At 45.4% G+C, this 27268-nt stretch overlaps 2 protein-coding genes across 4 annotated transcripts in view; one reads left to right on the top strand and one right to left on the bottom strand.

Moving 5' to 3' along the window:
- The window catches only part of LOC116964942, an 83046-nt gene extending 56243 nt beyond the window's left edge, over positions 1–26803 (bottom strand). The window contains exon 1 of one of the 3 annotated variants that reach the window (XM_033006249.2): positions 26754–26803. Coding sequence is in view for 1 of the 3 variants with exons in the window: in XM_042790393.1 (XP_042646327.1) it covers positions 9934–10326 (393 nt within the window). In the remaining 2 variants the exon portion in view is untranslated. Of the gene's footprint in view, positions 1–9933; positions 10327–26753 lie in introns of those variants that run through there. The other 2 variants (XM_042790393.1, XM_033006250.2) reach the window with 2 other exon arrangements.
- On the top strand, positions 10281–18457 carry CXCL14 (C-X-C motif chemokine ligand 14). The gene is made up of 4 exons (XM_009971402.3): positions 10281–10388; positions 11284–11389; positions 15925–16035; positions 18210–18457. The coding sequence occupies exons 1-4, from the start codon at positions 10325–10327 to the stop codon at positions 18223–18225; spliced, it is 297 nt and encodes a 98-aa protein (XP_009969704.1). The 5' UTR covers positions 10281–10324; the 3' UTR covers positions 18226–18457.
- Positions 26804–27268: the final 465 nt, after the last annotated feature.

The following is a 27268-nucleotide window of genomic DNA, read 5'->3' as shown; positions in this document are numbered from 1 at the left end:
AGAACTTTTTCATGTTGCTCTCTGCTTTTTTGGGGAGTTTCAGTTTTGGAGCTTTAACTGCCTGTTGTTGAAATCAAGGTATTCTTACTGTTGAAATGCAGTTCTTGTGATATCAAAGTGCCATATTCTGTGGAAAGTTCACTGTGGAAAGGGGATGAGATGCTGCATGTCACAGCCAAAGTCATTGCTAAAGGGAAGGAAAAGCACACCAAGGTGCCTGGAAGTGAAACCATGCCTAATCTAGCTGATATCACCGGTAAACACATGCAGAGCACCAGAGACACAAATCCTAATGAAGAATTTATGAAGGTGAAGGAATTAATTAGAGAGAACTCAGTCTAAGGAACTGTGACAGTAGCACAAAGATAAATCATTCATTTTGGCCCCTGGCAGACTTGCCCACTACCAGCCAACTGGTTGAGACTTCACACCAGGGGCTTGTACATCAGAGCAGGAGCAAAACCAGAGTATTTGTGCTCACACATAGAGAAGGTGGCTTTGGCAGCATTATGTAGCTACAGAAACCTCGAATCTTCACTAACAGGAGGCCAATGCTGGTTGGAGCCCATCACCAACCACTGCCTGACAGTACCAAAAGGACAGGGCAACCACTCATTTACCTGAAAACATGGAGATTATTTTTTCAGTCTCCAGTGCAAGAGTTTACACATTGATTTCCATCTGGGCAGAGGTTTGGTGGTTGATGAAGCAGCCGTGGGAGTGTACAACACATGCACAGCACAGCAATGCCCCAGAGCTATGGAGTGGGCACAGCAATCTGCTTTAGAAGAAGAAAACACAAAACCACATCTAACCCCCAGGGAAATGTGGGGACTAGAGCTGCTGCTGTGGATGAGGCCTCATGGAAAGTGTTTCTTTTTCTGAGAGCAAGTCAGTTAGGGCACAAAATGCCAAAGCCTAGAGCAAATCTGAAGTCTCAGAACAGATCTGTTTAAAGGCATGAGGACTGTGATGCCAGAAGTGTTACAGAAATGTTGAAAGGGAAGGATGGAGATCCTTTTCTCTGTCTTGGTTGTGAACATCTGCAATGCTGCTTTGTTAATGGGCCTGGAGAAGGAAGGTGTGTGCAGCTCAGCTTCTATGAGATGCTGATATCGATCAGTTGATGTAGCTGTTATCACGCGCCTGGATTCACAGCTCTGATAACCCGGACCTCAAACCCTGCGGGAAGCCGCGCTCTGGCAGATGTCACGGCTCTGCATGGTTTCTGAAGAGCACCAAGGGAGGGGACATCCAGTGGCGTCCCACCACTTGTACCTGAAATGGATCATTTCCTTTTGAATCCCTGCAGGGGATCAGCCTCTATCACGGGTTTCATCTTTGCAGTCATGAGTTATCCAGCTCTGTTAAAAATATAAGAGAATATTTGATCCCCTGAAGGGAAAATTTCCCAATTCACCATATGAAATAACCTGTAAAGCATCATTTCCTTTGATTTCTCATTTCCTTTCATTTTTCCATTGATCTCATCACATTCTCTCATTGTCTCATCTTATAGAGCAAGGCAAGAGGACAGCTAATCTGTTTTCCCTCTGCCCTTCTTAATGTCTTCTTGATTGAAATTCACATTAACTCTTAGATACCCTAATCTCAGAGAGCATCCATAAAGCCACATCCACTTAAAATTCAGCTGCCCTTAAACTTCTCTTTCAAGCCACTGAGATCTGGGGACCTCTCGGGAATGGGACAGATATTTGCATAATCCTTAGCACAAACCCAAAGTGCTGGCTGCTGAGTTTCTCCAAAATTTTCCTGGCAACGGAGCGATGCTCCAACACAGCGGATGAAGGGAAGGACAGAGGGGTCCTGCACACTCATGAGCCTCCTGGCTTCTCCTTCCAAAGATGAGATGCTAGCCTAAAGCCAGCCCCATCCACAACGGGGACAACCTCGGGCGCTAACTCTCTCCTGCAGCGTTAGGGCTCCAGAGCACCACTTCTGCTTCCAAATCGCTTTAGCAACAACTGCCTGCCTTTTCAGAAACAGCCAACTGCCAGGAGAGGCTGCCAACGGCCTTTGGAAAGAATCACAAGCCAGACATATTTTTGTCCCCAAGAGTGAAAGCGGCAAAGCCCTGAATTTGGGGGAGACACCTAAGGCGGCTCGCAGAGAGCAGAGGCTGAGCCACTAGTTTGCCAGTCCCTATCCCAGTCCTGCTGCCAATGCACAGCCCCATGACATCATTGTATCTGGCATTTATGGATTTTATCAGCCCTGCCTTGTTCCCTAGCTGATTACTCATTTAATTTCAACAACAAAAACTAGTGTTTCTTCACCACCTCAGTTCTCCAATGTGCCATCCTTATGTGATATTTTTTTATTTCATTATTAATAAAAAAAACAAAAAAAAACAAAAAAAAAAAAAAAAAAAAAAAAAAAACACAAAACCAAAAAGATCATATCTACCTGGTTAGGGATATGATGGTTCAGTAAAGCACAGTGTGAATTTTCTGTGCTTTAGCTATTCCTGGTGCAGGCACTCTCAGCACCGGCCAAGCAGGAGGAGATTACCAGGGTGCAGCGAGGAGGGAGATGCTGCACAGTGGCAGCTGCTCTTTCCCTTCCTGGTATCACCCTGGGATGATCTGCAAGCCTGGCCAAACCACCATGCTTTTAGGGAGTGATGGACTTAAAGAGTATTTGTTGTCAAACTGGCCTGTGAAGTGCTTGGCCCGGCTTTTTTGCAGCCCACCAAGACCACACATGAAGGAGACATGGGTGGTGTGGAGGTGTCACACTTAAGCATGCAACCAGGTGGAAAACCTGCAAAAAGTGGTCAAATCCAGCCTGAGAAGGGCTCAGAGCAATGAGACACTCTCCACCACGTCCTTACTGATTATACCGCTGCTGGGAGAGGTGCAGAGCCCAGTTAAATTGGGAAGGGGGATGATGCAGAGCCCTCGTGACAGGGGGAAGTGGAAGATGCAGAGAGAAGAGACTTCATTTTACTTGCACAAATGTAAGTTGTTTTATTTGCAGAATGAATTGATTTTCTTGGGAAAACTGGGAATAGCAACTATAACCGCTCCCCCTAAGTGCTATGGTAATTAAGCTTTTATCTCTATAGATAAAATAATTAACATATTTATTACTCAGAAGAAAAAACTCATTTTATGATTGATTGCAGCCTTGTAATCTTCCATCAAATATTCAAAGTCTGCATTGTTATGCCATTCATTTTATTTATTTTTAAAGACATTACATATGTCTTCTGTCCCAAGGGGAGGAAAAAATCAGCACATGAAAAATTCCCATCCTTACTAACACACAGCTCAGCAGAAAACTGAAGTGGGGAGCACCCACCCTGTCTGCAGAAGACAGGGCTTCATTAAGCCTGCAAGGGCTTTTTGCACATTAAATAAAGCACAAAGGGAGTGGGAGAAATCCTGCAGAGCCCCATAGGCACCTGAAGATGCCATGGCTTTATGCCCAAGCCAGACCCAGTGCCACCACAGTGCTTGGTCCCAGTACCCCTGCGCCTGCATGTACCCACCTCCGATTGCTCCACGGGCACTCCTGCCCACTTCGTCTGCTTGCCATCACATGAGATGCTGTGTGATGATTTACCTCCATGCTTAATCACTCTAAATTATAGGCATTTTTATCTAATGGCTTTAATTCTCAGTTCTGGGAAGTTCTGTTGCTGTGGTTACTGGGCAAGTGTAAACAGCTCACAGTTACCCAGGAGCAAGCTCAAAAACAAACCTCCCAAAGTCAGCAGAGAAGACCCTCCATTGAGTGCTGTATTCACACACTCATAGAGCTTTGGGTGTTTTTTTTTTTTTTTCTTGGAAACATGAAGCCACAAGTCAAAAAAAAGAAGCCAGGAGCCACCAGAGACAGAATAACCATAAAACTCATGGCAGTAGTCATTGCCTCTTTCTAGCTGGGAAGTCATCCCCTTCCTAGTCACTCCCCCCTGTCCCCAGGGCAGGTCCCTGCCTGGAAGCCACCAGCCAGGTCATGGACCAGGCCATGGGGTGCTCCTGTCATGGAGATGGCATGGGGTGGCTTTGTAAAGGGGGTTTGTGCAGGTGGGGACCCAGTGGAGAGAGATTCAGAGCATGGGGGAGACCTGGGCAGGCCCCCAGCAAGGAGAGGAATGCGGGCAGGCAGGGCAGGCAGCAGTTGAGGTGGACTCGGCCCCCGTTGCATGGCTCTGTTTCTGCAATTTCACACGTATCAAACATTTTACGTCTTCATATTTTTCTTTTTTTTATGCAAAAACCCTCTTAAAAGACAACAGAAAAGCCCCACGCCTCCAGGACTTTGCAAAAGACCTCAAATGGCCCCAAACACATCCCCGCCACCACATGGGATGGCTCAGGGCTGTCACTGCACCTCCCGTCCTGGGTGCCAACAGGGCACACGGGCGCTATTCCTGCTGCTGCAACTCATGCTAAATAGCCCCTTACATCACAAACAGTTCCAAGCATCGCTGCCCTCTCCCCCACAATCTGAGTTTCCTTGAATTAAGGCCCATAAAACCATTGCAAAGTGGGTGCTTGCAGCAGGTTCGTGCTTGCCAGCTCTCCCGAGGGACTCTCATCCCACGAGGAGCAGCGTTGAGGGTGGATGTGCTGAGGCCCCATGGTAGATGCTGAAGCATGTTCCTGCTGTCCCTGGAAGGGTTTGAAATTATGCCCAGCTCTGCCAAGCTGTGAAAAGGAGACATGTCAGGAATGGGATTTCTCATGTCTGAACGTTTGTGGTTCTTGCTGCCACAGCCCTCCATCTTGGTAAGGGCTCACCTGGGACTGGATAAGAAACTATTCAGGTGCTGATCTCATTTGGTCTGATTGTCTTGCAAAAATAAGACACCTTGTGGTTTGCTTTTCAGATTCCCCAGGCTTTTGAATGTGAATGGGTTGTCAGCGGAGTCACTTCTTTTCAGAGAAGTGGCATTAATAGTGCAGAGAGAGAGGCTGCTTGTAGTTTATTACATACAGTAACACCCTATTCTATCCAAAAAGCCTTTCATCTAGAAATCTGGCACCCAGAGATTACCCAGAACTACCCCCACACAAAGAGATGTGATGAACAAATCAGGGTGGCACAATTTGTGTCCAATCCTGGGGCAATTAGAAAGGTTTTCCATGCCACTGCTCTTGTGTTATCGAGATGGTATAATGTTTTAACTGCATGTCTGGGGAGTAATGCAGCATCCTTGCCCGAGCTCTGTCAGCCCAACACCAAGATTTAAAAAACAATTGGGAAATGGAGAATACAGTGATGAGGACTGTCCCCATCCCTGTCCCAAGCAGCTGTCATCCCACTCAACACCATGGAGACTTCTCAGGGCTTTGGCCAGCACTATCAGAAATGTGATTGAGTCAGATCAAACAAATTGCCTTTCTTCCCTTCACGTTATTCCCTCTACACTATAACAAGCATCAGGGTGGAGAGCAAAAAAGCCATCCAACTCATTGTGTGATTAAGCACAAAATAAATACCTGTGAGCATTCTCAGCTTAGATGCTTATTAAGAAAATTGTATAGAGTGTAAACTGTACTTGCATGTGAAAACCAATGGTAAGTTGTAGCATGCAAGGAAATGAGTCAGTAGGAAATGAAACGCAACTTACTATTTTCTCAACATAAAAAGCCACAGGCAGGATTAATCCTTTTGTGCATATCTAAAGGTGATTCTCAGATCACCTACACAATGGCTGGTTCTCCGTTTTGCCATGTTATTGCAGCCCTTTTTAATGATTCATGACAAAGAGCTTCAAAGAGCTCCAAGCCATGACAACAGTCCCAGATCTGACCTACTCATTCTCATCTCAGCAAAAAATCCTTCTTGGTGAATAATTTAGGTCTATGAAGAGAACTGCCTCAAAACTATTCCCAAGAGAAGGAGCAGTGTCTAGAATTTAATCTCATCATGGAAATAAAAATGAAAAGAAAATATCAAAAGAAAGCAGTGACTGCAACAACAATGCAAGCCTTATTTTGCAGAATTCACCCATTGTGAAACTCCACAGAAGGGAACACAGCTGTTTTCCCTGAAATATGTTTCATGTTTCCAGAGACCAAAGATGAAATCCAAAGCTTTGACTTTCAACTGACGATAAGCAAACACACGCAAGGATGACACAACTACTGTTCAGGGCTATTGAGGAAAGAAAAAGGTCATTTAGAGCTAAAGGTGAAAACACGGACTTGACCACAGCCTGTAGCACATCCCTCACTAAGGACAGCACCGCAGGAGCAGGCTTGTGACACCCTCCCAGAATCTGAGGCAATTCTTCCCTCACTTCAGTTTTGGGTTTGAGCTTTATATTTACTCTGTTGCAAGGGCTGAGGGTTGTGCACTGCAGGAGGCTCACACTATCTCTCCCGTATAACACATTGCATGTGGTGGTGAACACAAAACGGTTACAACACCAAAAAAGCATAAAAAATTAACTGCAGCACCTAGGGAAAAAAAAAAGCACCACATACAACATGCATCTCATCTGTGCACCTCCACCTTAATGCTGAATTTTCTAGTGAGCATTTAAGTCTAATTCCTCACCCAAATTCCTGACACGATATGCAGGGATTGTGTCACATTGCTTCAAATGCTTAATCTTCTCCTTGACAGGCTGATTGGGATATTCTTATACATTAAACTCAAATGAGCCGTTCACATCAGTTTGCCTCAACAGCAATAAGTAGCTTCAGTTTCGTAGCAGTTTTACAAAGATTTCTCATGATGACTGGCATCTTCATCTTCCTTGTATGAAACACTATGCCATATTGAAGGACAGTTAATCCAAATAATAGCTCACCCTGTACTCAAAATAATGAGCATAACCAAAATCAACAATACTGAAATATTTCTAATAATGGTAACAATTATAATAATATATCTTCTGGTCCCTGAGACAAAGAGAAATATCTAAGGGATTCTCTCTGTGTAGTGGCTTAGGATGTTGTGCACACCAACAGCAGGAGGAAAAGACTCATGAGGATGGGTCAGAGCATGGACTCTGTCCAAATCTTGTTTCAGCATAAAGACATAAATGTCCTTGCCCTGGCAGAGCCAATAGCTCATCTGGACCCCTCTCATTTTCACACTGACACTATTTATTTTGGGGCTGAGCCACTCTGTTCCAGCTTTGAAGGGCAGCATACATTTGGCATTTGTCTCCATGTTTTAAAGTACAAATGTTGTCCTCCAGCTCAGCTACACGCTGTGCTCACCTTGGAAGATTTCTGCTACAAAGTGGCCAAAAAATGGTCAAGATTTTGCTTCAGATGGTAACCCCATTACTAAAACCCTTCTTTCTTATTTTAGGAGAAGACAACCATTCATCCCTGCCCTCTGTGCTGCAAACCACCCTCCTGGGGGTGGCAAATCTGCCGCTGGTCCCACCAGGTCTTACTCTCAGAGGCAAAGCCAGGCTTCACCCTTGATTTGCCAGGGAGCCTGGTGCTGGGACAGAGACCTGAAAGGAATAGTTAATGAGATGAAACAACAGACCTTTCACCAGCAACAATGCCCCTCTAATTAGCCAGAGCAAGAGGGTGATGCCCCACTGCACAGGTATGGTTACACTCCCCCGGGGACAGGCACGGCTCTCTGAGCACATCCCATCTGCAGAGCTGAGGACAACCTTGATGACTACGCCTGGTCTGAAACACTCCTTTTGTGGGGGGCAAAACTCAATCCCTGATTAATTACTCTGCAACCCAGTGGCTTTGTGAGGGCTGAAATGGATGCTTTGACCGGCACTCACCCCACAGCTCGCCCAGCACAGCCCTCCCCAGCCACGTCAAACACCGGCTGCTTGCTGAAACACGTTTGCTGAGGCTTAGCAGGTCTGCATATACTGAGCAGCTCGGCATATGCTTGCACAAACAAAACATATCTGGATTATCAGGGTTTCTTTTGGGGCAGAATGTGGTGAATTCCATATATGTTTCCTTTCCCTCAAATCCTTTGCTAAAACTGCTTCTTCTTCTGCGATCGTCATTTTAAGATAGAGCAGGTGTCAGAAACAGCTATACATGGCCACCAAAATCTATCACATTAGGCAAGAGACACCGTTGAGCTCTCAGAAATAATTACTATCAAAGCCAGTGCTTAGCATAAAGACACCAAACCGCTTGGATGCACAGTGAGCAGTTACCATATTTACACACACACTTCAAATGCATCTATTTCTATTTGCGGATTGGAACTAAAGCAGCACTTTGCTTATTCAATATCTAGTAAACTTCACTCTTTCAACATGAGCAAGAGTCATACAGGAAGAGGGGATTCACTCTTGGAAAGCTTGAGAATTTCCTTCAATTTTTCTCCAGCTTATGCACAAGTTTCATGGTTTGCGGGAAGTTCAAATTGCTGCCAGCTAGAGCTGCACCCAAATTTTTATTAGCAGAGGGGGAAGGGAAAATGGCTCTCCCTTCCCACAGTTCCCCCTTGAGACTGCTCCTGAACATGCTGGAGAGGAGGCTGCAAGGAAAGGATTACCCCAAACCACAGCAGGGCAGAATTACAGCCCTGGGTGGGATGTGGATCAGTTTAAGCCAGCTCTCCCCAGTGCCCAGTGAGCATCCTCACCACGCAGCTGATATCAACTCTAAAATGAGCATTTTGTACTGTCCTGCATTTTTTTTTTTCCTTCCTCATATAAGAAATTGGATAACAACAATTTATTTCAAATGTTTGAACTGAGAACTGCCATACCTCAGGCACCCATCTTTATCACCAGGCTGTGGAATAAACCTCTCTCTTTAATAACGTCATTAATAAATGCCATTAAATGTTGGCCTTTAATAACACACACCCCCAAAACACCCCTAGCAGGGTGCAATGAGATCCTCAGGAGCTGCTTCAGAGCTGTGCAGCTCAAATGCCCAAAGCGTAACAAAAACTATCACACCATCCCCCTTCACCCCATTACACCGGCAGCAGCCGCGCAAGCCTCCCCCCGGGAACAGGTCTTTCACCCCAAAAGCTCCCTGCCACGTCAGCCACCCACCCACCCCTGCTCCCCCATCCCATGCAGGGCAGCCGAGGCAGGCTGTTCCCGGCGTGTCGGCACGTCTCGCATGAAACCCAGGGCCAGGAACAAGGCAGCTGCCTGTGCGCAACGTGCAGGCTGTGTGTGGTAGGGCTGTACTCACAGCCTGCCAACACCCGGGCCGGGAACACGGCGGGGATGGTGGCTGCCAATGGGAGCCGGCAGGAACGGAGCCATGGGGGAAAACTTAAAATGCAAGCGGAGCCGGGAGTGCGTGGCGGGTCCTTCCCAAGCGCTGCCTGAACTGGCAGGGTGGCTGGTTTCAGTCGGTTTTAAGAAGGGGGAATGGGTGTACGGGTGGGGAGCGTGGGCAGCGGTGTGCTGGGAGAGCTGAACTGGGAACCAGCAGAGGCGTTTACCTGCAGTGTGGCTTGAATATAGTACTATGAAGGAGATTAGAGACCCGACTCTGATCTTCACCCGTTTCAGGCAAAAAGCTGGAATCTGGATTGTAAAGATGCTATTTTAGCTGTTGCTGAAATCAGAAACAGACTCTGCAAGGGAGCGGGAACACATATTTACATCCATGAAGTTCCTGCGTCTTGCTACCCCGTTCTTCACAGAGCAGAACACTGTTGGAGCATTCATTAACTCAGCCGTAAATTGATCTTATTTCCTGAAACACTGCACATGCTAAACCCACCTAACAATGCTCTTAGGAATACTTTTTGTCCCATTTAATTCACTAAGCTTTCATTTAGATTTAGCCCGTTAAAGCTAGAAAATTCATATTAAAATCAGTAGATTCCACCCCTTCCCAGGTGAGACTCTCCAAATCTTATTTCCAAGGTGAATTTCTGCGGAGCACAAGCTTCCCCGGAGCGTTCGCAAGCGGGGTGTTTTCCACCTAGCAGCCCCATTCATACAAATACCACCCCCCGACCCCCCCCTCAGCAAACCTCCTCCTGATGAGAACCGTCCCAGCTGGGCAGGGGCAGGAGGAGCAGCCGCCCCATCGCCTGCGCTCCCACCCCCGGGATGCTCGGGGTGGAGGGGGGGGGGTCGGTCCCCCCCGGGGCTGGAGCAGCAGCGGGATGCCGGTCCCGTCCCTCCCCGACGGGGCTGAGGGAGCCGAGGGAGCCGTGGAGTTGCTCTGCATATAAATGAGCCGGGAGCAAGGGCAGCGGGAGCTGTTTTAAAAGAGGACAAGGGGAGGAAGGCGGCAGAGCGCAGGCAGCGAGAGGGCTCTGCTGTCCTCTCCCTGGCAACAGCGAGATCGGGGGGGACGAACCCCAAGCGAGCAAACCCCTTAAAATCCCCGGTGTCTCTTCAGGTACCTGCTGCCCCACCATGAAGCTCCTGACAGCAGCTTTGCTTCTGCTGTTCATTGCGATGTGCTTAGCCAGCGCAGAAGGTAAGGTGTTTTATTCTGCTCATTCCCATGTAAACCTCTTCCAGGGGGATGTTTTATTCCAGTAATTTTTATTTGCCTCGTGATAGCCCTGAGTTGGATTTAGCTGTTCCCTGCATGTTGGGAAAAATGAGGTATTGTATCTGTGGGGTAAGGTAGCTGTAAGTTTTTTAAAAGGTAGAAAGTAGAGGTAAAATACGCGCAAGAAAGTTGTGTCTTCATTGCAAGGGAAATAGCCCCAACTCAGTGTGGGAGGTCATAGTATGTTCTCTGTTATTCAGTAATATGGTTCAAATACCTCCCCTCAAAACTAAGGGTGGTTTTCACAGGAAAAAGAGAGCCGAGCTGGATGTGATGTGGTAGCATGAATTCCACCAAGTGTGCCAGTGTGCATTTTCTGCTGTGCACAGAAATGATGGTTAAAAAAAAAATAAAAACAAACAAACTCAGCTTTTGTCTGGCTGCGAGTGCATCCGTGCAAGGAGAAATGACTGAAAGTCCTACAAAGTCCTAGACAGTCACAAGTGAACGAGAAAGTAGCTGCAATTTGCATTTGCTCTCTCAGTTTAAAGTGAGTTCTGAGTCTTTCATTTCCTTTTGCTAAATACAAATACATTTAATCACAGCAGGTGCACTTTAAAAAGCTTTCATATTTACTAAGCCTCAGAACATACATAGTGCTCTAACCCATATTTCCCAGAGAGTCCCTACCTTTTCCTGGTAAAAAGAGTAATATTTTCTTTGCTATATAAGCTCCAAAGCATTACAAAATTCAGCTTTTCCCACCGAAGCTTGAAAGACCAAAGTGAAGTTTATGTGTGCACACAGGCTGGCGGGGAAGGGACGCTTGGTATGCAGGAGGCTTTGCAGGCACATGAGAAAACGTTTTCTCTTGTAGGCGTAAAGTGCAAATGTTCAAGAAAAGGTCCTAAAATAAGATTCTCTAATGTACGGAAGCTGGAAATAAAACCGAGGTACCCGTTTTGCGTGGAAGAAATGATTATGTAAGTTTTCCTTCATTTATTGCTTTCTGTTTGCCTATCAGCTGAATTGCTTTACCTTATACTGCAAGCTCTTTCTTTGTTCTTTGTTTTTCTCATGCCCTGGCATGCAAATTTCTGGGAATAGTCATTTGCTCTATCAGATGCAATAAAATGTGCAATTCTGACCAAAACAGCTATTATTTTTCAACACAATTTTTTTTTTTTGCTCAGAGAAATATTTACAGAACAGGAAGCCATAAAAGGATAATCATTAGTTCCAGTGAAAATAGGGACAAACCCTACCCCGGACTGGCTGATGCAAAATCCGGAACTATTTACTCAAGTCATTCTGGGCATGCAGAATAAGAATACAATCAGATTTTGGTCCTTGGTGGTTTCTGCAAGGAAGAGTTATCCTGAACAGAGTCAGATTTTTGCCTCCGTTGTACCAGAGCCACCCCCTTGCATTCGATGGGATTACCTAGCATGTAAGAGAACACTTTCCTCCCCATCTCACTGAAAGCTGTGACCAATGTTGCCTTGAAATCCCAAAGTGATGTTGCGACTCACTGAACCAAGGCAGGTACAGGGATTTTTGACATCTGTGATGACTGGCTCAGAAGGAGGGGTTTTTTTAGATTTTAAATATGGGTGGTTTGTGGGGTTTTTTTCTGTCCTGTTGTGGGCATCTTAAGACTCCCCCAACAAAGCACCATCCAACCAGCACATGGGGGCTGGATGAGGACCAGAAGACCAGATTAGCCAAGAAGACTGCACAGAGCCCCTCTGCCACCTAGGAGCAGGGGAAAAGGGTCCCAAGAGCCTCCACACCCCCAGAACACCAAGAACTGATTTACTCCTGTGTTTGTGCTCCCTCACTGAACATTTGCTGTTCACTTAATCTTAGAAACAGCAAGATCCAAGTCCTGTCCTGCCAAGCCATGAACACCCTCCAGCACTCTGTAATGCCCATGGGGCCAAATCCTGCCCATCTGACTGGCACAAATAAGGAGATATCACAGGAGCCTCATCTTGCCCATGATCTTGCCCATGCAGAAACGGCTCACCAGAGTCTGTGGAGAGCATATGGGGGAGGAATGGAGAAAAAAATCTTCCTTAGGCTTCCTCCAGATTTACACCAGCATCACTGAGAGCAATGCTTAGCTCAGGGAACACCAGACCCACATCCTTGAAGTGCAAATCAGCTGATGGTGACCTGAACAGAAAAATGCTTGCAGAGCATCACTGCCTGAATTCGTTCCTTTCAGCTTTACTTAGACCTTTCAATAGGAAAATTATGATGTAGAAGAGCACTACCTCTTCACCTCCCACTGCAGGAATTTGCCTAAAAGCAGATGGTTGCTGGGGGGTGGGTGTGTGTGTGTATAAAATAAATCTCATTAATGCAACATTTCACTTCCAATCAGAAAGTCAGGAAAGCTGGAACGCCAGGCACAAGCAGTTGCTTTCCCGGCAGGATAGCAATGCAGATGCCGAGATCAAGCCCGGAGGGTTGCCCTGGGTTTGCAGCAGCTGCGGGGACAGAGCTGTCCCATTGCTGTCACCACCTTTCCAGCTACCCTAATGTAGTCTGAAGACAGCATTGAAAGCAAACTGAAATTAATATTCCGAGAACCAATTGATCTGGGAGTCTCTGGACAAGGCACAGAAGAGCTAAATTCCTGCATTTAATTTTTTCTTGCTGCAGTGATCATCTGAAATGAGTTGTTGAATCTGGGTCCCCTCCTGCCCTCCTCAAAAGCTCTTGTATCTTTGCATACTTCAGAAAAAGGATATAAATTAAGTTTGGCAGAGAAGAAGTAGATATGGGGGTGCATTTTAGGAAGGAATTTGTCTTTAGCCATAACCCCCCCTCCAAGCAGAGCTGTGGTACAGGGTAAGAGACAGCTAAAATGAGTCCTCAGTCTAGTCAAAATTTATCAAGATTCATGGACATCTAGCAGTAATTGTGTGTGTGTATATCTGTCTCCTGGCATGAGGAAAAGCAGCAGAAAATGGGAGGGAGGTTTAACTCTTTCTGCCTGAAAGGATTCAACCCCTCCTCCACATATTGCCCCATCCCAAAGAGGAGGGATGTGTTGGGGTGAGAACAGCTGAGAGGTTCCCAGCAACACCTGGTTCCCTTCTCCGGGGACAGCTGAGATGGATGACAGTCCCTGTACCAGCTTGGGATGAAAGGACCAAATCCAGGACCCCTGTGACTCTGAGGACAAGGTGTTTGAAGGCAGAGGTGCAGCCCCACAGTCACTGCAGATGAGATACGTGAGGGCGGGAGGTGCTGTGGGTCACAGCCCTCGAGGCATGAACATATGGGGAATGAGTTTGGCACAGGGATCCTCAGACACCGTGGCTCCAGCCACTGAGCCCTGGGCAGTTAAGGGACAGCTCGGCACACACCCCTGGAGCGAGCTCATGTCTCAGATCCCACTGAAGGAATCTCACTGGACATGTAATTTCTGGTGCTTCAATCCCTTCTCAACCTCTTCCTGCAGCCCATCCAGACAACTCCTCATGTGGGGTATCAGATCCCACAGCACCTCTTCTTAGGCACATCCCCCCACATCTGCTGGACCAGCATCCCCAAGAACAGGGCCAGGTCACCCCAGGGTGCCCCAGAATGCTACCACCCAGCCCTGTGCCCACAGCACCAAGGACTGAACAGGAACCACAGAGGGTCATGGAACTGCCTTGGGAATATTTCCTATCCTGTGCAACCTCCAGCATCAAAACAGAAAACCTATGTGTGGTGTCAAATCAACACATCTCAGCCCGAGGAAAGCCCTGGTTGCTCACCTGAGAAGCCAGCCATGCATGTCCTCCTCCTCAGACCGCAGGCTCTAGTAAATCCAGAATTATCCATCACTGCTTCTGGTGCTGTTTTCCAGAGGTGCTCCTGCTTCTCTCCTGTGATTCAGCTTGTCCATCACTTTCTGGAAATACCTTCTCTGGCCTGTCAAATGAGAAACCCAAGCCAAGGTCTGGCATCAGCCAGAGGAGATGGCACAGCCAAGAAAGTGGTTGCTGGATGGACATACTTCATGCTGTCCTCAAGTCCCTTAAAATTTGCATGCCTTGTGCTTTCGATGAAGGTTTAGTTCCACTCCCATTCAAATCTGTAGGAAAATTCCTCTGCTCATGTACATGCTGATGCCCAGAGGGGTTGGCTGAGAAAATCCTTAGAGCAGAGGACAGTCCACTGGTTTTAGTGGTGACCTCTCCCTTTCCAAGGTCTGCAGCCAGAGAGGCTCTTGGAGGCCTTCCACCACTTTCCAGAAAACAGCCTGAAAAATTACACTTTACCTTTTCGTGACTTTAGCTCACACCTGATGGAGGTGGAGCAGAGGAGAAGATTAATTGAATGGAAAGAACTATTGAGGCACCTTGTATAACACTGAAATAGGAGATGTGGTGAGACCCTTTGCTGAGCTCATGCAGGCAACACGCAGTGTTCCACTTCCAGTCAGGCACGTCCCCTCTGCACAGGGGAGATGAGCTGAGAAAGGCTGCAAGGCGCTTTTACTTGTGTTAGGAGAGAAACAGCTCCTTTCTGAAAAGCAACCCAACACCATTGCACAGATATTTCTGATTTTCTGCCATCATTTCATTCATGTTTCTGGCAGTGTTTAAATAATTCCATTATAATATTTAAACTGAAAACTGTGTTTCCCTATTATAGATGGTATTTCCAGAAAATTAACAATTCAAATAAAAATTTTGTTTGTTTGTTTTTTTCTTAAAAAAAAAAAAAAGTCACTAAATTAATAAGAAAAAAAAAAATTGAAAACTGCTTGATTTTGAGCCTTGAGAAGTGACAGCAGTCTTGACATTTCTGGAAAGCCATCCTCTTGGGAAGCATCTCCAGGTCTCTGTGTCACCTTGGTTGGGGCAGACCAAGTGGTGATGGCTTCACTAAGCCCTCCAGAAAGAAACTTAAAACAATAGGAAGACTTTTGTCATGTTTTGCCTCCCAACACGCTTTGTCCTGACAATAACGGGACACCAAGTTGCTGCTGCTGGCAGAGAGAGGGATCAGCCTGTGATCAGAGGAGGCTGAAGCCCCCAGTACTGGGGCTCAGAGTTAGTCTGTTGGGCACATGGGCACTCTGACACATGCAAGTGCTTAAAAAAAAAATAATAATGGTTTTCTCTTGGATGCAGTATTGTTGAGTGTAAGGGAAGCATCTCCTCGTGCAAAGACCTTGTGGTTGCCTGAATGAGCCCTAATTAAATCAGCTATTAAACTCAGAAGGCAATATCTGACAGACAAGCAGAGCAAACACACTGGATAAAAACAGTGGGTAAGTCTCCATCGGCTGTAACCTAGTGTGATGGTGAACAATATTGCACCGCATTGATCAATAACAACTGAAGATCTGCTCTGATATTATTACAATAAACTCAAACGTCTGCCATAAAACACAAGCCATGAAAACTCTTCCACTGCCTGCCTAATCAGTTTTGGCATTTACCTGGCGTGGGAGCAGAGCACCGGTATTTCCCGTGGCTCCAGTAACCTGTGCTCACTTGCCTTGCAGCGTGACTCTGTGGACGCGGGTGAGAGGTGAGCAGCAGCACTGCTTAAACCCCAAACGCCAAAACACAGTGAGACTGCTGAAGTGGTACAGAGTATGGAAAGAGAAAGGCAGGTAAGGATGAATTTTGCTCCACAGGTGAAGGGAAATATCTTGGTGGCAAGTTGGGTAATCAGCAGCCTTCAGACATAGAGAGGCCAGGAAAATGCACATACTGCAAATGCTCTATCCAACACAGAGGATGTATTTCATTACCAAAATTACAGTTATAAATGGATATTCTTGATGTTATTTCTTTCCTGCCACATGCAGCCCTCACTTCTATTTTAGGATTAGGCTGTTCTGACTATAAATAGTAATTATTTTCTGTTAAACTATTCATCAGCTGGTGTTCTCAGTTATTTACATACACTCACTTCCTTTCTATGGGTAAAAAGCCAAGAGGAAATGTTAGATTACTCTCACATGGTCACAAGAAAAGCAGTCAGAAGAGCTGGGAAGACAGTGCCCTGTCACACACTTTAATCACACCACCTCAAAATCATCAAATATGCAGATATTTGCCAGTTTTAGCTAGCGTATCATTCCCAGAAAAAAAAAAAAAAAAAAAAAACCACACACCACAACAAAACACAAACTTGCTAGTAAGAATCTCTGCCACCTTCTCCCTTGCAGAGAGGATGTTTTTTAATTTTTTTTTTTTTGCAAGCCATCAGTCATAGATGGAAGAGAGAGGACACAAAACATGAATTCCTGATGGTTGATGGTCAGTGGTGGTGTCCCTATCTGTAATTAAGGGGAGCTGCCCAGCCCCTACCACCTCTCCAGCCATGATGGCCAAGAACCTCCACACGCAGTATAGTCCCACCCAACTCTGATCCTCTACCTATGGGGAATTTTCTCCCCAAAACTGAGCTCGAATGAGACCAGTGAGCAGCAAGCCCCAACTCTCAGCAGATCCAAGGGTGGCACGGGTGATGCCCCGTCCCCATAAGCAGTGGTGGGTGCTGAGCCCCCCGGCCGGCTCCCCTGACTCCCTGCAGCTGCTCCTTAAGCAGAGCACATAGGGAAGCTTTGGCTGTTGCATAACCACAGATTTACACTCTTCCCCTATTCTTTGTTTTGTTCCTTTTTTATAAGGCTATCATTAAGATGACAAAGGATGCTCAGCCCCAGGCTTGTGCATTCAGAGTTCCCCTGAGCAAACCAAGAGGAGGGATGTCCCATACAAGGCTGTGAGGGTCAGGGTCCAGGCACTGCAAACTAGCTTCTGTCTCCTCCATAGACCAAAATAAGGGTCATCTCAAGGCTTTCCCACAGCCCAGACAAGGGAAGGAGACCGTCCCTGCTGCCAGGGAGAGGAGGAGGGACAAACAAACCTGCAACCCCATGGCTTTGGCTGCTGGCCTGGGGTGTGCCCAAGGGACACAGTGCAACTCTCAGCATTTTATCTTGCTTTTCCTCAGCCAGCACCAGCATCCCCCAGTGGCAGCATGCCAGCCCAGCATGCCCCCACCATCGCTAACTGGGCAAGCGGGGCTGCTGAGCCGAACTGCAGCTGAAGCAGCAGCAGGTGATTATTTCAAACATAAGAGCTGGGTTTAAACCAAGTCCTCAGAAGAAATAAACAATTTGTCAGTGCTTTCAGTGCCAGCTGTACCAAGCCCACTGTGCTGCTCCCCAGGAAAAAACAGAGAATTTCAAGTCAAAGGCAGCACAAACACGAATCTCTTCCCCCAAACAACATTTCCCCTAGTTTTCCCCATGCCATGGAAGGCTGTTTTCACCCCAAGAGCCTGCACAACTAGGATTTTTCAGCAAACAAGCCTGTCAAATTATCTTCTCAGGACGTAAACTAGAAAAACAACATAGAGTCCAATACTATTCCAAACATAACATATATTGGGAATTTATTAGCTACCTACAGCTCATGATATACTTCAACATTTGTATATGATACAGGGATTTTCCAACAGTTAAAGTATATTAGCAGACATGGATTTCTTCATCTTACGTACCCTGATAACCATAGCAGAACATGTTATTCCCTGCACACCTGCAAGATGTGGCAGTGACAATGTCCAACCCTCCTTCCAGATGCTTGATGGATAACAATACAGTGACTGCTGAAGCCAATATCTTACTTTCCAATTTACTTAAGCAAAGGTTAAAAATCTGGCTTCTGGTTTTTTTTCTTGTTTGGAGGGGTTTTTTATTATTACTATTTGGAAGGGAGTTGTTTCATTCATGGTTTAAGCACCTTGCTCTTAGCTTTCCTTCTGTTTTAGGGTTTATGAAGAATAAGAGGAAGTGGCATGAGGAATGGAGCAGACTCCCTTGGCTGGCATAGGACTGGACTCTGCAGAAGATTATTTCTCTCTCACAGACATAAGACACAAATTCTATATTATTATAAAGCACTTTTTACCAAGGGTCAGTTTTTACATTTTATAGCCACGTGCAAAAGGCTTCCAGATTTCACAAGCATCTGTTGCACTTCAGATTTCACACCCGTCTGCTCTGTACTGAGTTTGGGAAAGCTCATGCTTTTCATTTTAAAGAGTTTGGGTTTGGGTTTTTTGTTTGGTTTTTGTTTGTTTGTTTTTTATTGTTATTCATTCATACTTCACTATGATTGCAAATCGAGCTTTATAAGCTCTTTAGACAAACAGTAATGTTTGTAAAGGTGTTGTACAGCCATGTCCCTCACCCTTCCGCAGTGGGAAAGCTTCGGTGCTGTGGTTGTTTGTCATGTTTGCAACCTCCAACTTAGGCAAAGCGGGGACCAAAGACAAGTTTGCTGGGGAAGATGCCACCGAAATGTTGTGGCTGTAGCTGCCGAAGTGAGGTCCCTCAGCACGTCATCAAATGAGTATGAACATCACTCGTGTACCTTTTCTCTAACGGACTGGAGGTCTTGCTGCAAGGTGAAGCGTACCATCTCATTTAACCTTTCATGCATTAGAAAGCATTTCTAGATCAGTTTTATTACTAAGAAAATGTTCAATTTTTTTCTCCACCTGAAGTTCTTACAGAAAGTTTGTGACTTCGGTACTGAGACATTTTAAGCTTCAAGATATTGTGTATGATTTCCTAGATTTGTAGCAACAACAAAAAAAAGCCTTTAAAAGGTATCTTTTTATGAAAAATATGATAGGGCAAACATATAAATACCTATATATGTTTTAGTCACAATACAACATATTCATTATTTTGAATGTAATACTTCAATGTTAAGCAGTGCATCCCTCTTTTTAAAATAACAAAACTACCTTTTCATTTGTAAATATACTATAGGAAGTCTCCTTATATTATCTTTCTGTATAATGTACTGTACTGCTAAATTATCATATGCTATTTAAATGTTTGAAATATTTAGAAGGTTGCATGCAGATTTCATATTTCTTTCTAAGACAAATGAAAAAAGTAATAAAAAATATATTTAAAAAAAACCTGACAATTGCTCTTAAATTTCCTTAATGCGGCAGGGAACTCCAGCCTCTTCTAATAACTTTTTTTGGTGGATGGTTTAGGGCAAAAACACTGCAACGGAGAAGCTGATTTAAAGATATGGCATCTTGATGACACTGGAATTAGAACATATTATTCCAGTCCAATTTATTTGCCTTTCTCATTTTTGGATTTGGGCTTTACCCAAACACTGAGGAATCTTGTTACATAAAGAAGGGCTATGCCATGCACCTATAGCCACTAGTCTAGTGTTATGTTAAATAAATGTAAATCAACCACTCTGGATCCACATAAAGACAAGTAAAAATGCAGAAATTTAGACAAGATCTTGGTTAGATCAGAGAAGGTCATAAAATGAAGGTCAGGCCACAAAAACCTGTGAGTCACCCCCTCCTTTTTCTGGCCAGTTTCTGCCCTCGCCCAAAGGGAGGGACTTTGCACCCAACAAGGCTCCTACATGGCTCCCCAGCTGAAAAAGGAAAGCAACAGACAAGGAGTGTAGAGCCAGCAAGAGTTTAAATGCATTAAAACCTCTTGGTGCCCCCCGAACAGCACCGCGCTCCTTCCTGGATGCTCCTCTCTGTGCAGAGACAGCTTTGACTCCTATGACAGTGATCATATACTATATAATCAAGGCAATGCCTGGCTTGAGCTCAAAGGTTTCCTCCAGTTCAGACAGGAAAAAAAATTAAAAAAAATATATAGATATATGCACACACACTATATACTTATTTACTGTGATAACACCCTGGCAGATCTGAAAGAGAAAGAGGTGTTAGATTTCAAAGTATTTTCTTATTCTACATAAGGATGAAGCTATGGGCCTCAGACACCTATTATTAAAATGCTTGAGAAAGATCCCAGAGTATTTAAGAAATTAAACCTCTGGGGATATTGACCACAAGGCGCTGCTCCAGACTGAGCCTCTGAACCCAATCTCCTGGCAAACCCTGACCCGCAGACCAGCCAAGCTGCCCCTCGCCTTTCTTGAGTCACATTTTAACAAAACCAGTAGTTTTTCCTTGAGGAAACTTGATTTCAACACACAGACTTCAAGAAAAGGTTTATGCTTATTTAGCGATCTCTGGGCAATGTATTTCCTGGAATATTATAGATACAGTTGCACAAGAGGTGGTTAACGCTCCACTGGGAATGCTGTGCACAGCTCCAGTTGCCCAAATGCAGTGACTCACACCTCTCCTGTACAAGTGACTCTAATCTCTGGGTTCATCTGCCAAACCAAAACCACCAGTAAAAACTGGGCAGAGAAGAAGCCAATTGTTTTTTTGGGTTTGGGTTGTTTTTGTTTTGGTTTTTTTTTTTTTGTTTGGTTGGTTGTTTTTTTTGTTTTGTTTTTTTACTTGCCAACATGGGAGACTAAAGAAAGAGAACTGGTTCGTTTGATATGTGTGTTCCCTTTAACCCAAAATTGATGCTCTAAAGAAAACAACTCTTGGAAACAGGAACTGAAACCACAAAGAGAAAAAAAAAAACATGGCTCTGAGATGGTTTTCCCAGGCAGGTTAGTTAAGTTGCCAGAAACAGGAGGAGCATCCCTTGCTGTCCCTGATATTGCAGTTGTAAAGGGAAATACTGTGTCAGAAGGTAAACTGCCACACACAAAACATTGACCACTTTCCTTCAGATTGAAACATTTTTGCTAAAACATGTAACTGTAGGTACCTCCTCCACCTAGATTTGGCAGACAATCTTCAGGTTTGCTTTTGTTTTCCCCAGCAGATTGCAGGTTGTGAAGCCACAGGAGACCATTCAATCCCACCTCCCTAATACACAGACCATATATTTGTGCTTTGAGATTGAAAAATTAAGCCACTGAAGTACAGTCTGAGCACACACCAGCCAGCCCAAACCCCTCACCGGTTACCAATTTACCTTACTAAGACTTTGAACATTTGCAGGGTGAGCCAGAACCCTGCTCCATCCTGAGGTGCAGGGGGAACACAAGCAGACCCTGCAGCTCCTTTACTCCAGCACCAATGCTACATTGCAAGGATGTAAACCCTTCACAGAGTCTCCAAGGAGGGCAGCTGACAACTGGTTTCCCCCCCACCCAGCCTGTAAAGCTGCTCCCCAGCACACTGTGGCCAGGAGCACACAGAGACGGAGCACCAAGCCCTGCACAGGAGACCTCCATGCCCCCCCCATCCCTCCCCAGGGAATTGGGTATCCACAGGCTGCACCCGTTCAGAAACAACACTATCAGATTTTATTTTAATAAAAGCACGAGGGTGAACCAAGCAGCTGCAGTGAAAGGACACAATTGCGGGGAGACCTGCCTTGCCTTTTCAGTGAGAGTGCTATGTGGGATTAGTAATGTTATACAGATCCTTTCAGCACTTGCCTTTCACTTGTTCATATATGGTCTAGGTCAGCAATGGCCAAAAAGTTTATTAAGAAGCGATAGCTGCTTGGTGGTCTGCGTGAGATGGGACAGTGTTCTCGGAAAGTCCAGCTGCCTGCTGTGCCCCAGCTGCCCCCAGGCTCCCTAAATCAAGGCACGAGGCCATGGCAGGTTGCTACACACACAGGGACCTTTCCTGACTGCATCCACGTGGCAGGAGAGCTGGACCCACACTAACAGGGTTTCATCAGGGCTGTGGGAACAAATGTGGGGCTCAATGGTAAAGCCATCAGAGAAGCCTGGGGGTTTTCACTGGTCACCCCCCAAGCCCTCGGTGAGAAGTTGAAGGCAGTGTTACAGCAACACAAATGCTCCCTGAGCTAATTAAACATCAGAGTTGGGTCCCTTCTTGACCCACATTTGTAAAGAATGACGAACAAATAGGAATAAAAAAGCCACCACCCCCCAGGACTCACTGTCCTGCTGAGATCTGCAGCCAGGGAGCTGTGCCTGTCCAGAGGTAAAGGGCCTCCCATACAACCTGATATCACTTAATGGGCTTTATATAAACCCAAACAGAGCTTGCACCCTCCAAAACACTCTTCCCATTAGGTCAGATGAAACACCAGTCATGTTTGGGGTATCTTTCCTCCAAAGCCAGCTTCCAAAAATGAGGCATCTAAACCCAGACGTGCACAGCATCTGAAGACCTCACTTATTCGGAGTTGCTCAGCACCTTTGGAAAAAGGCAAGCTTATTTGGCTGCTGGCTGAGTTTGGGATTCAGATTGAGAAGGACAAGCAGCCCAGCTTGGGATTTGTTGTTCAGTTTGATCCCTTCAGTGGGTTGGGGAACATGCAGTCACAAATGGAAATACAAGCTCTTATGAGGATCACTGTTTGCAGCTCTCACTGACTCTGTTTGCTCTGTCAAAAACCCTCTGATGTTATTCATTGATTTCCCTCTGATCCTAACCACAAAGAGCCAAGTGCTTCCTGGAAGGTGCTTGGTTTGCCTTGAAAAGCTGCACTCCTTCAGCCCCCAGATATCCTTGTAACCAGGAGGTTTCTGGCAAAGTACCCCAAAGCAGATTTCCTCTAATTCCTTTACCTGACATAACTCACCCCGGAATAATAACTGGGATTGCCATTGCCTGAGGAACAGCAGCTGCAGCTGCATTTGTAAGCACAGAGCTCCAAATGATTACAGTGATTTTTGGTGCTTGTCGGTATTGATACACACTTTACAGAAATCTTAAGTGTTTGCTGAATCCTGGGCATCCAGGAAACTTGGAATATCCCACAACACTGTTGGTTGTGTTTTCTGACACCATGTACCTCTGGAAAGACAAACCCTCCATCTCTACAGACCATGCCCACAATTATATTTGTGCTACCATTTGTTCAGCTAAAAAACTGCACAAAATTAGGCCACCATTCGATCATCATATCTCATGTGAAACAGAGATAGAGCTATCACCTTTTTTACCCTCCATGGTTGCCTCCTCAGACTATCACCTCTACTAATCAGTGGCCCTGCCCAGGCAGCGATGCAGTAACAGTCCTAAATTCACATTAGACATGTTAAAGTATTTAATACTTATCACAGATCCAGAAGTTGGGTTTTGATCATCCAGAGTGTCCTCACTTCTATTAGCCAGCATGACATGAGACAAATCTGTGCGAGATCAAAGGAATATTTGGGAGGCTCCAGCAGCCCAGGGGTTCAGCCCCATTCCTCGCTCTCATCAGCCCTGCAGCACTTTGGCGTCCGGCAACTCTTGGGCCATGGCCAGGAGATCCCAGCCCAGATGGCTGCTCTGGAGGAGCCATGGGGGAAAGCAGGGCTGAAAGGACATCTAGTGGCAACCAAAAACCTTCTCAGACAGCCTGGGGACACCTCTAACGTCGTCTGCATTATAAATCAGCTTGGAGCCTGCTCATTGCGCTGCTGATGCTGGGAATGCTCTTCTCTAGCTCTGCAAGAAAAACTTCAACTGTTGCATTTCCTTATCTGGGTATGGGAAACTCCCCCAAAGCAAAGAAAATGCAGCTGTACTTCAGGAAGCCTGCTCGGAGGTTTACACGGTCATATTATCCCGTTAACATGGAACATGCACACTGAGGGCAAAGAGGACACCTGGCTGCCACTGGACCTACAGGAGTCACATCCACCACACCAGCACGGCAAACAGGATTGTAGCACAACCCTGGGAAGGCTCATTCCCAAACCATCTACCCAACATCCTTTAAAGACATCAAGAGTTTCTGCCCAACACGCCAAGCCACGTAGCTTTCTTGCCCCATGGTTCTCCCTTCTGCCACCAGCTCTCCAGCAAGCCCGGAACCCCCAGAACCTCACACAGTTGCCATTTGCTGGTATTGCATTTGGGTTCTGTCCTCAGACAGGACCATCTGACTTCCCAGCAGCAAAAAAAACACACATGCACTCTATCGCCTTCAATGCCTGAAGAGGAGAACTTGCTCCCTCTTGGTGAGTATGAGCACAGCTTCATCCTACCACCAAAACAAAGCCAAGATCCCTGGAGGAAATGCGTTGTAGAGATACAACATGCACAAGCATTTATTTTCTGAACACTGAGTGGCAGGCTGTATTTCTGGTCTTTTTGCCGACCTCTGAAGCATTCATATCCTCTTAGTTTTTTCTCTCATCTTTTGTCTGCTCGTATCAGCTCTTTGGCCAAAGATGGTTCTGACGACACACATGGAGGACATCCAGCACAACAGGAGCTACTGCACTGTGAGTGGGCACGCAGGACCTGGGAGGGAGGAATGACATGACATGAAGTGACAGGGAGGCAGGCAGCCAAGGCCTGGGAAAATCACCACGCCTGTGTTTTTGTTTTTCTTCCCGCACAACAAAAGAAGTTAGTGAATTCCTCTTGGATGGGTTTCAGAACTTCCCCCAAGAAAAAATAAAAATCCCACTGCTGTTCGCTTAAGGCCGATAATTACAAGAATAATTATGATTTATACTATCATAAATCTTGGGGTAAGAAAAGGGGTTTGAGGTTTGCAAGACTTGCTGGATGACAGAAGCAAAACACAGCTCTAATTGCCCTTCTTTGTTGGGTTTAATTAAGGATTCTGAAGCAACTGATCTCTGTGTCTTTTCATGGTTAGAAACCTGCAAGGAAAAGAAAATCTTTCTGCAGAGCCACCAATCGAAGCTTTGTTGGGTTACTAGGCACTAAGTGTGCTACATCTGAACACTCAGGACTCCCAGAAAAAGAAGCTTATTAAAGGAAAAGAAATGCAACAAGCTTTTTTTTCCACCCCCCCTCCCCTCTTGCAGTAGGCTTTGGCAATTCTGCACTCACTTCTAATCCCGGAAGAAATGTCTTTTGTCTTTATCCCTCAGCATTTTTGCCTCATTACTGCCCATTTCATTGTGTTGCATAAAAATACTTCTCTATTTCTGTTACATTCATAGCTGCACCATTTACATTTTTCCTTGGGGTTTACTTCAGCTTCCTCTCTAAGTCTAGAGGACTTATCACTTCTGCAACCACATTAGGAAAAACAACACAGCCCAGAACTCCTCAGTTACCTCCTTGGACCAGTAATTCCCAGTCAAGCACCACTCCTTCCCATCAAGAATCAATTTGCCAAGTGCTACTTCTCAAATTCAAACTGTAAATTGGCATGGTCTTTCCTCTCCATTTTTGTGTAACAACTAAAATAGTTCTGCCAGGAAAATCCAGTTCCTCATTACGCCTGGCACTGAGCGATGCCACCAGCCCACAAGCTACCACAGCCGTTACCCTCAGCCCAGGCTGCCCGGGCTCTGCAGAGCTACAGAATAAAAGAGCAGAAAATCCTTGGGATCACTTATGAGTCTGAAGGCACTTGGCATGGCCTTTTTACAGAAAGCAAGTGCACTTGATAAGCGCAGTACACCCTAGGCTGGGAGCAGGACTACCCTGTGCTGCATCCCCAAAGGGAGCACCTGTGAGAAACAGAGGAGGTTTGATGTTTCCCAGCAGGTAAAATTCCAATATTTCAACTGTGCAGAGCAACATACTGAATAAAAATGCCTGGAAATGCTGATCAAGAAAGGAATCATGTCACATATCACTTCAAGAGAAAAAGAAGACTTCTCAGGCTTATCACACCCAGAAAAAGTTATTCTAAGATCAGGAGAAAAAAAGAATGGGATGGAGGAAGACAAAACCAGCACAGTACACAGAAAGGAAAACACAGAGTCAGCAGCATTACTGATCAGAGCAACCTTATCTGAACTCAGGTGCTTGGCTCCAACCATAGAGCAAGCATGTCAGGGTCCCAGCCCAAAACCCCTTGCTCTTCCTCGTGGCCCCGCATCAGCACGGGCATAGCCACATGTGCCAGGAAGGGCCATTGCTTGGGGGATTAATTGCTTTTCTCATAAAAGTTGGTAACAGAAGCAAGAAAACAGCAAGCTCTGAAATCTAGAGTTAAAACATAAATTGAAAGATGTGGCTTCCTATGAGAAAACCAATCTCTTCCTCCCTGTTTTCCTAGAGTTTCATTTCCACGCTGTCCACATCATGATAATCTAAGTAGTTGATTGAATGCCCTTTACTGTGTTTTAAGGCTAATCGCAGTGTGCTGTAACCTACAGGAGAGGAACGCTGGGTGCACAGCTCCAGCAACCAGACAGGGATGTTGAGATCCACAGTAACTCCCTGCGATGACACGCTACTCACATACATACAGATCTATATTGATATGCACAAAAATGTAACATAGAATTTGTAATATGTGTTTTATTCATCCACATTTTACCTTATCTTTTTTGGATAACACACTCTTTGTAGAAACTCCCATTCCCTTTTCCACACATAGTGACAAGAATATTGAACTTGGCTTAAGCTTGCAGCAGAAAATAATAAAAGAAAGCAAATACAAATAAAGAGCGGCTATAAAGCAAAGTCTGATGGTAAAACAAACAATCTTCCATGTTTTGAAAAGCCTCAGGGGATTTTTTTCCCACTTACCTGAAGCAGGTACCCGGGTTTTCCAGCAGAGCCTCCACACAGGCTTGTTGATCCCAGCCGGGTGAACAGAGCTGGCTCCGAGCTGCAGCTTGGTAAAGGTTGACACCTTGCGGCTATTTCTATCATTTACAAGTCAAGAAAGTGAGGGGTTTCCTCTTTTTCTAGCGAAGGCTGTGGGTGGAGTTCATATAGCTAAATTCGCAGCACCTGGCATGTAATGTGTGGGGTGGAGGCTTGGGGTCAAAAACAGGTTAATGAAGATAAATAACACAAAACACTGAAAACTATATAAAAAAAAAAAAAAAAAAAAAAAAAAAGTCATACCGTATTTGTTTCTGGGGAAAAAAAAAAAAAAAAAAAAAAAAAAAGATAATTGGGATAGGAGCCATCTGTATATACATAAGGCCCACAAGACAAATAATTAAAAAAAAACAATCTTGTGGATGTTTCTCTGATTTTTCAGCCCATCAGATCCCCTCCTCTGTTTGCACAGTGGGGCAGGAGGCTCAGAGCCC

Source organism: Tyto alba, unplaced genomic scaffold (genome assembly GCF_018691265.1).
Source record: "Tyto alba isolate M040663 unplaced genomic scaffold, T.alba_DEE_v4.0 Super-Scaffold_17, whole genome shotgun sequence".
Taxonomy (NCBI): Eukaryota; Metazoa; Chordata; class Aves; order Strigiformes; family Tytonidae; genus Tyto; species Tyto alba.
Note: the sequence above shows the minus strand (reverse complement) of the source record. Positions and strands in the feature narration are given on the sequence as shown.

Bases quoted from the DNA above. Each gene is read 5' to 3' on its own strand.
- CXCL14 (XM_009971402.3), top strand. From the start codon at position 10,325: ATGAAGCTCCTGACAGCAGCTTTGCTTCTGCTGTTCATTGCGATGTGC. The intron at 10,389-11,283 runs GTAAGGTGTTTT...TTTCTCTTGTAG, and splicing joins GTGCTTAGCCAGCGCAGAAG to GCGTAAAGTGCAAATGTTCA. The intron at 11,390-15,924 runs GTAAGTTTTCCT...CTTGCCTTGCAG, and splicing joins TGCGTGGAAGAAATGATTAT to CGTGACTCTGTGGACGCGGG.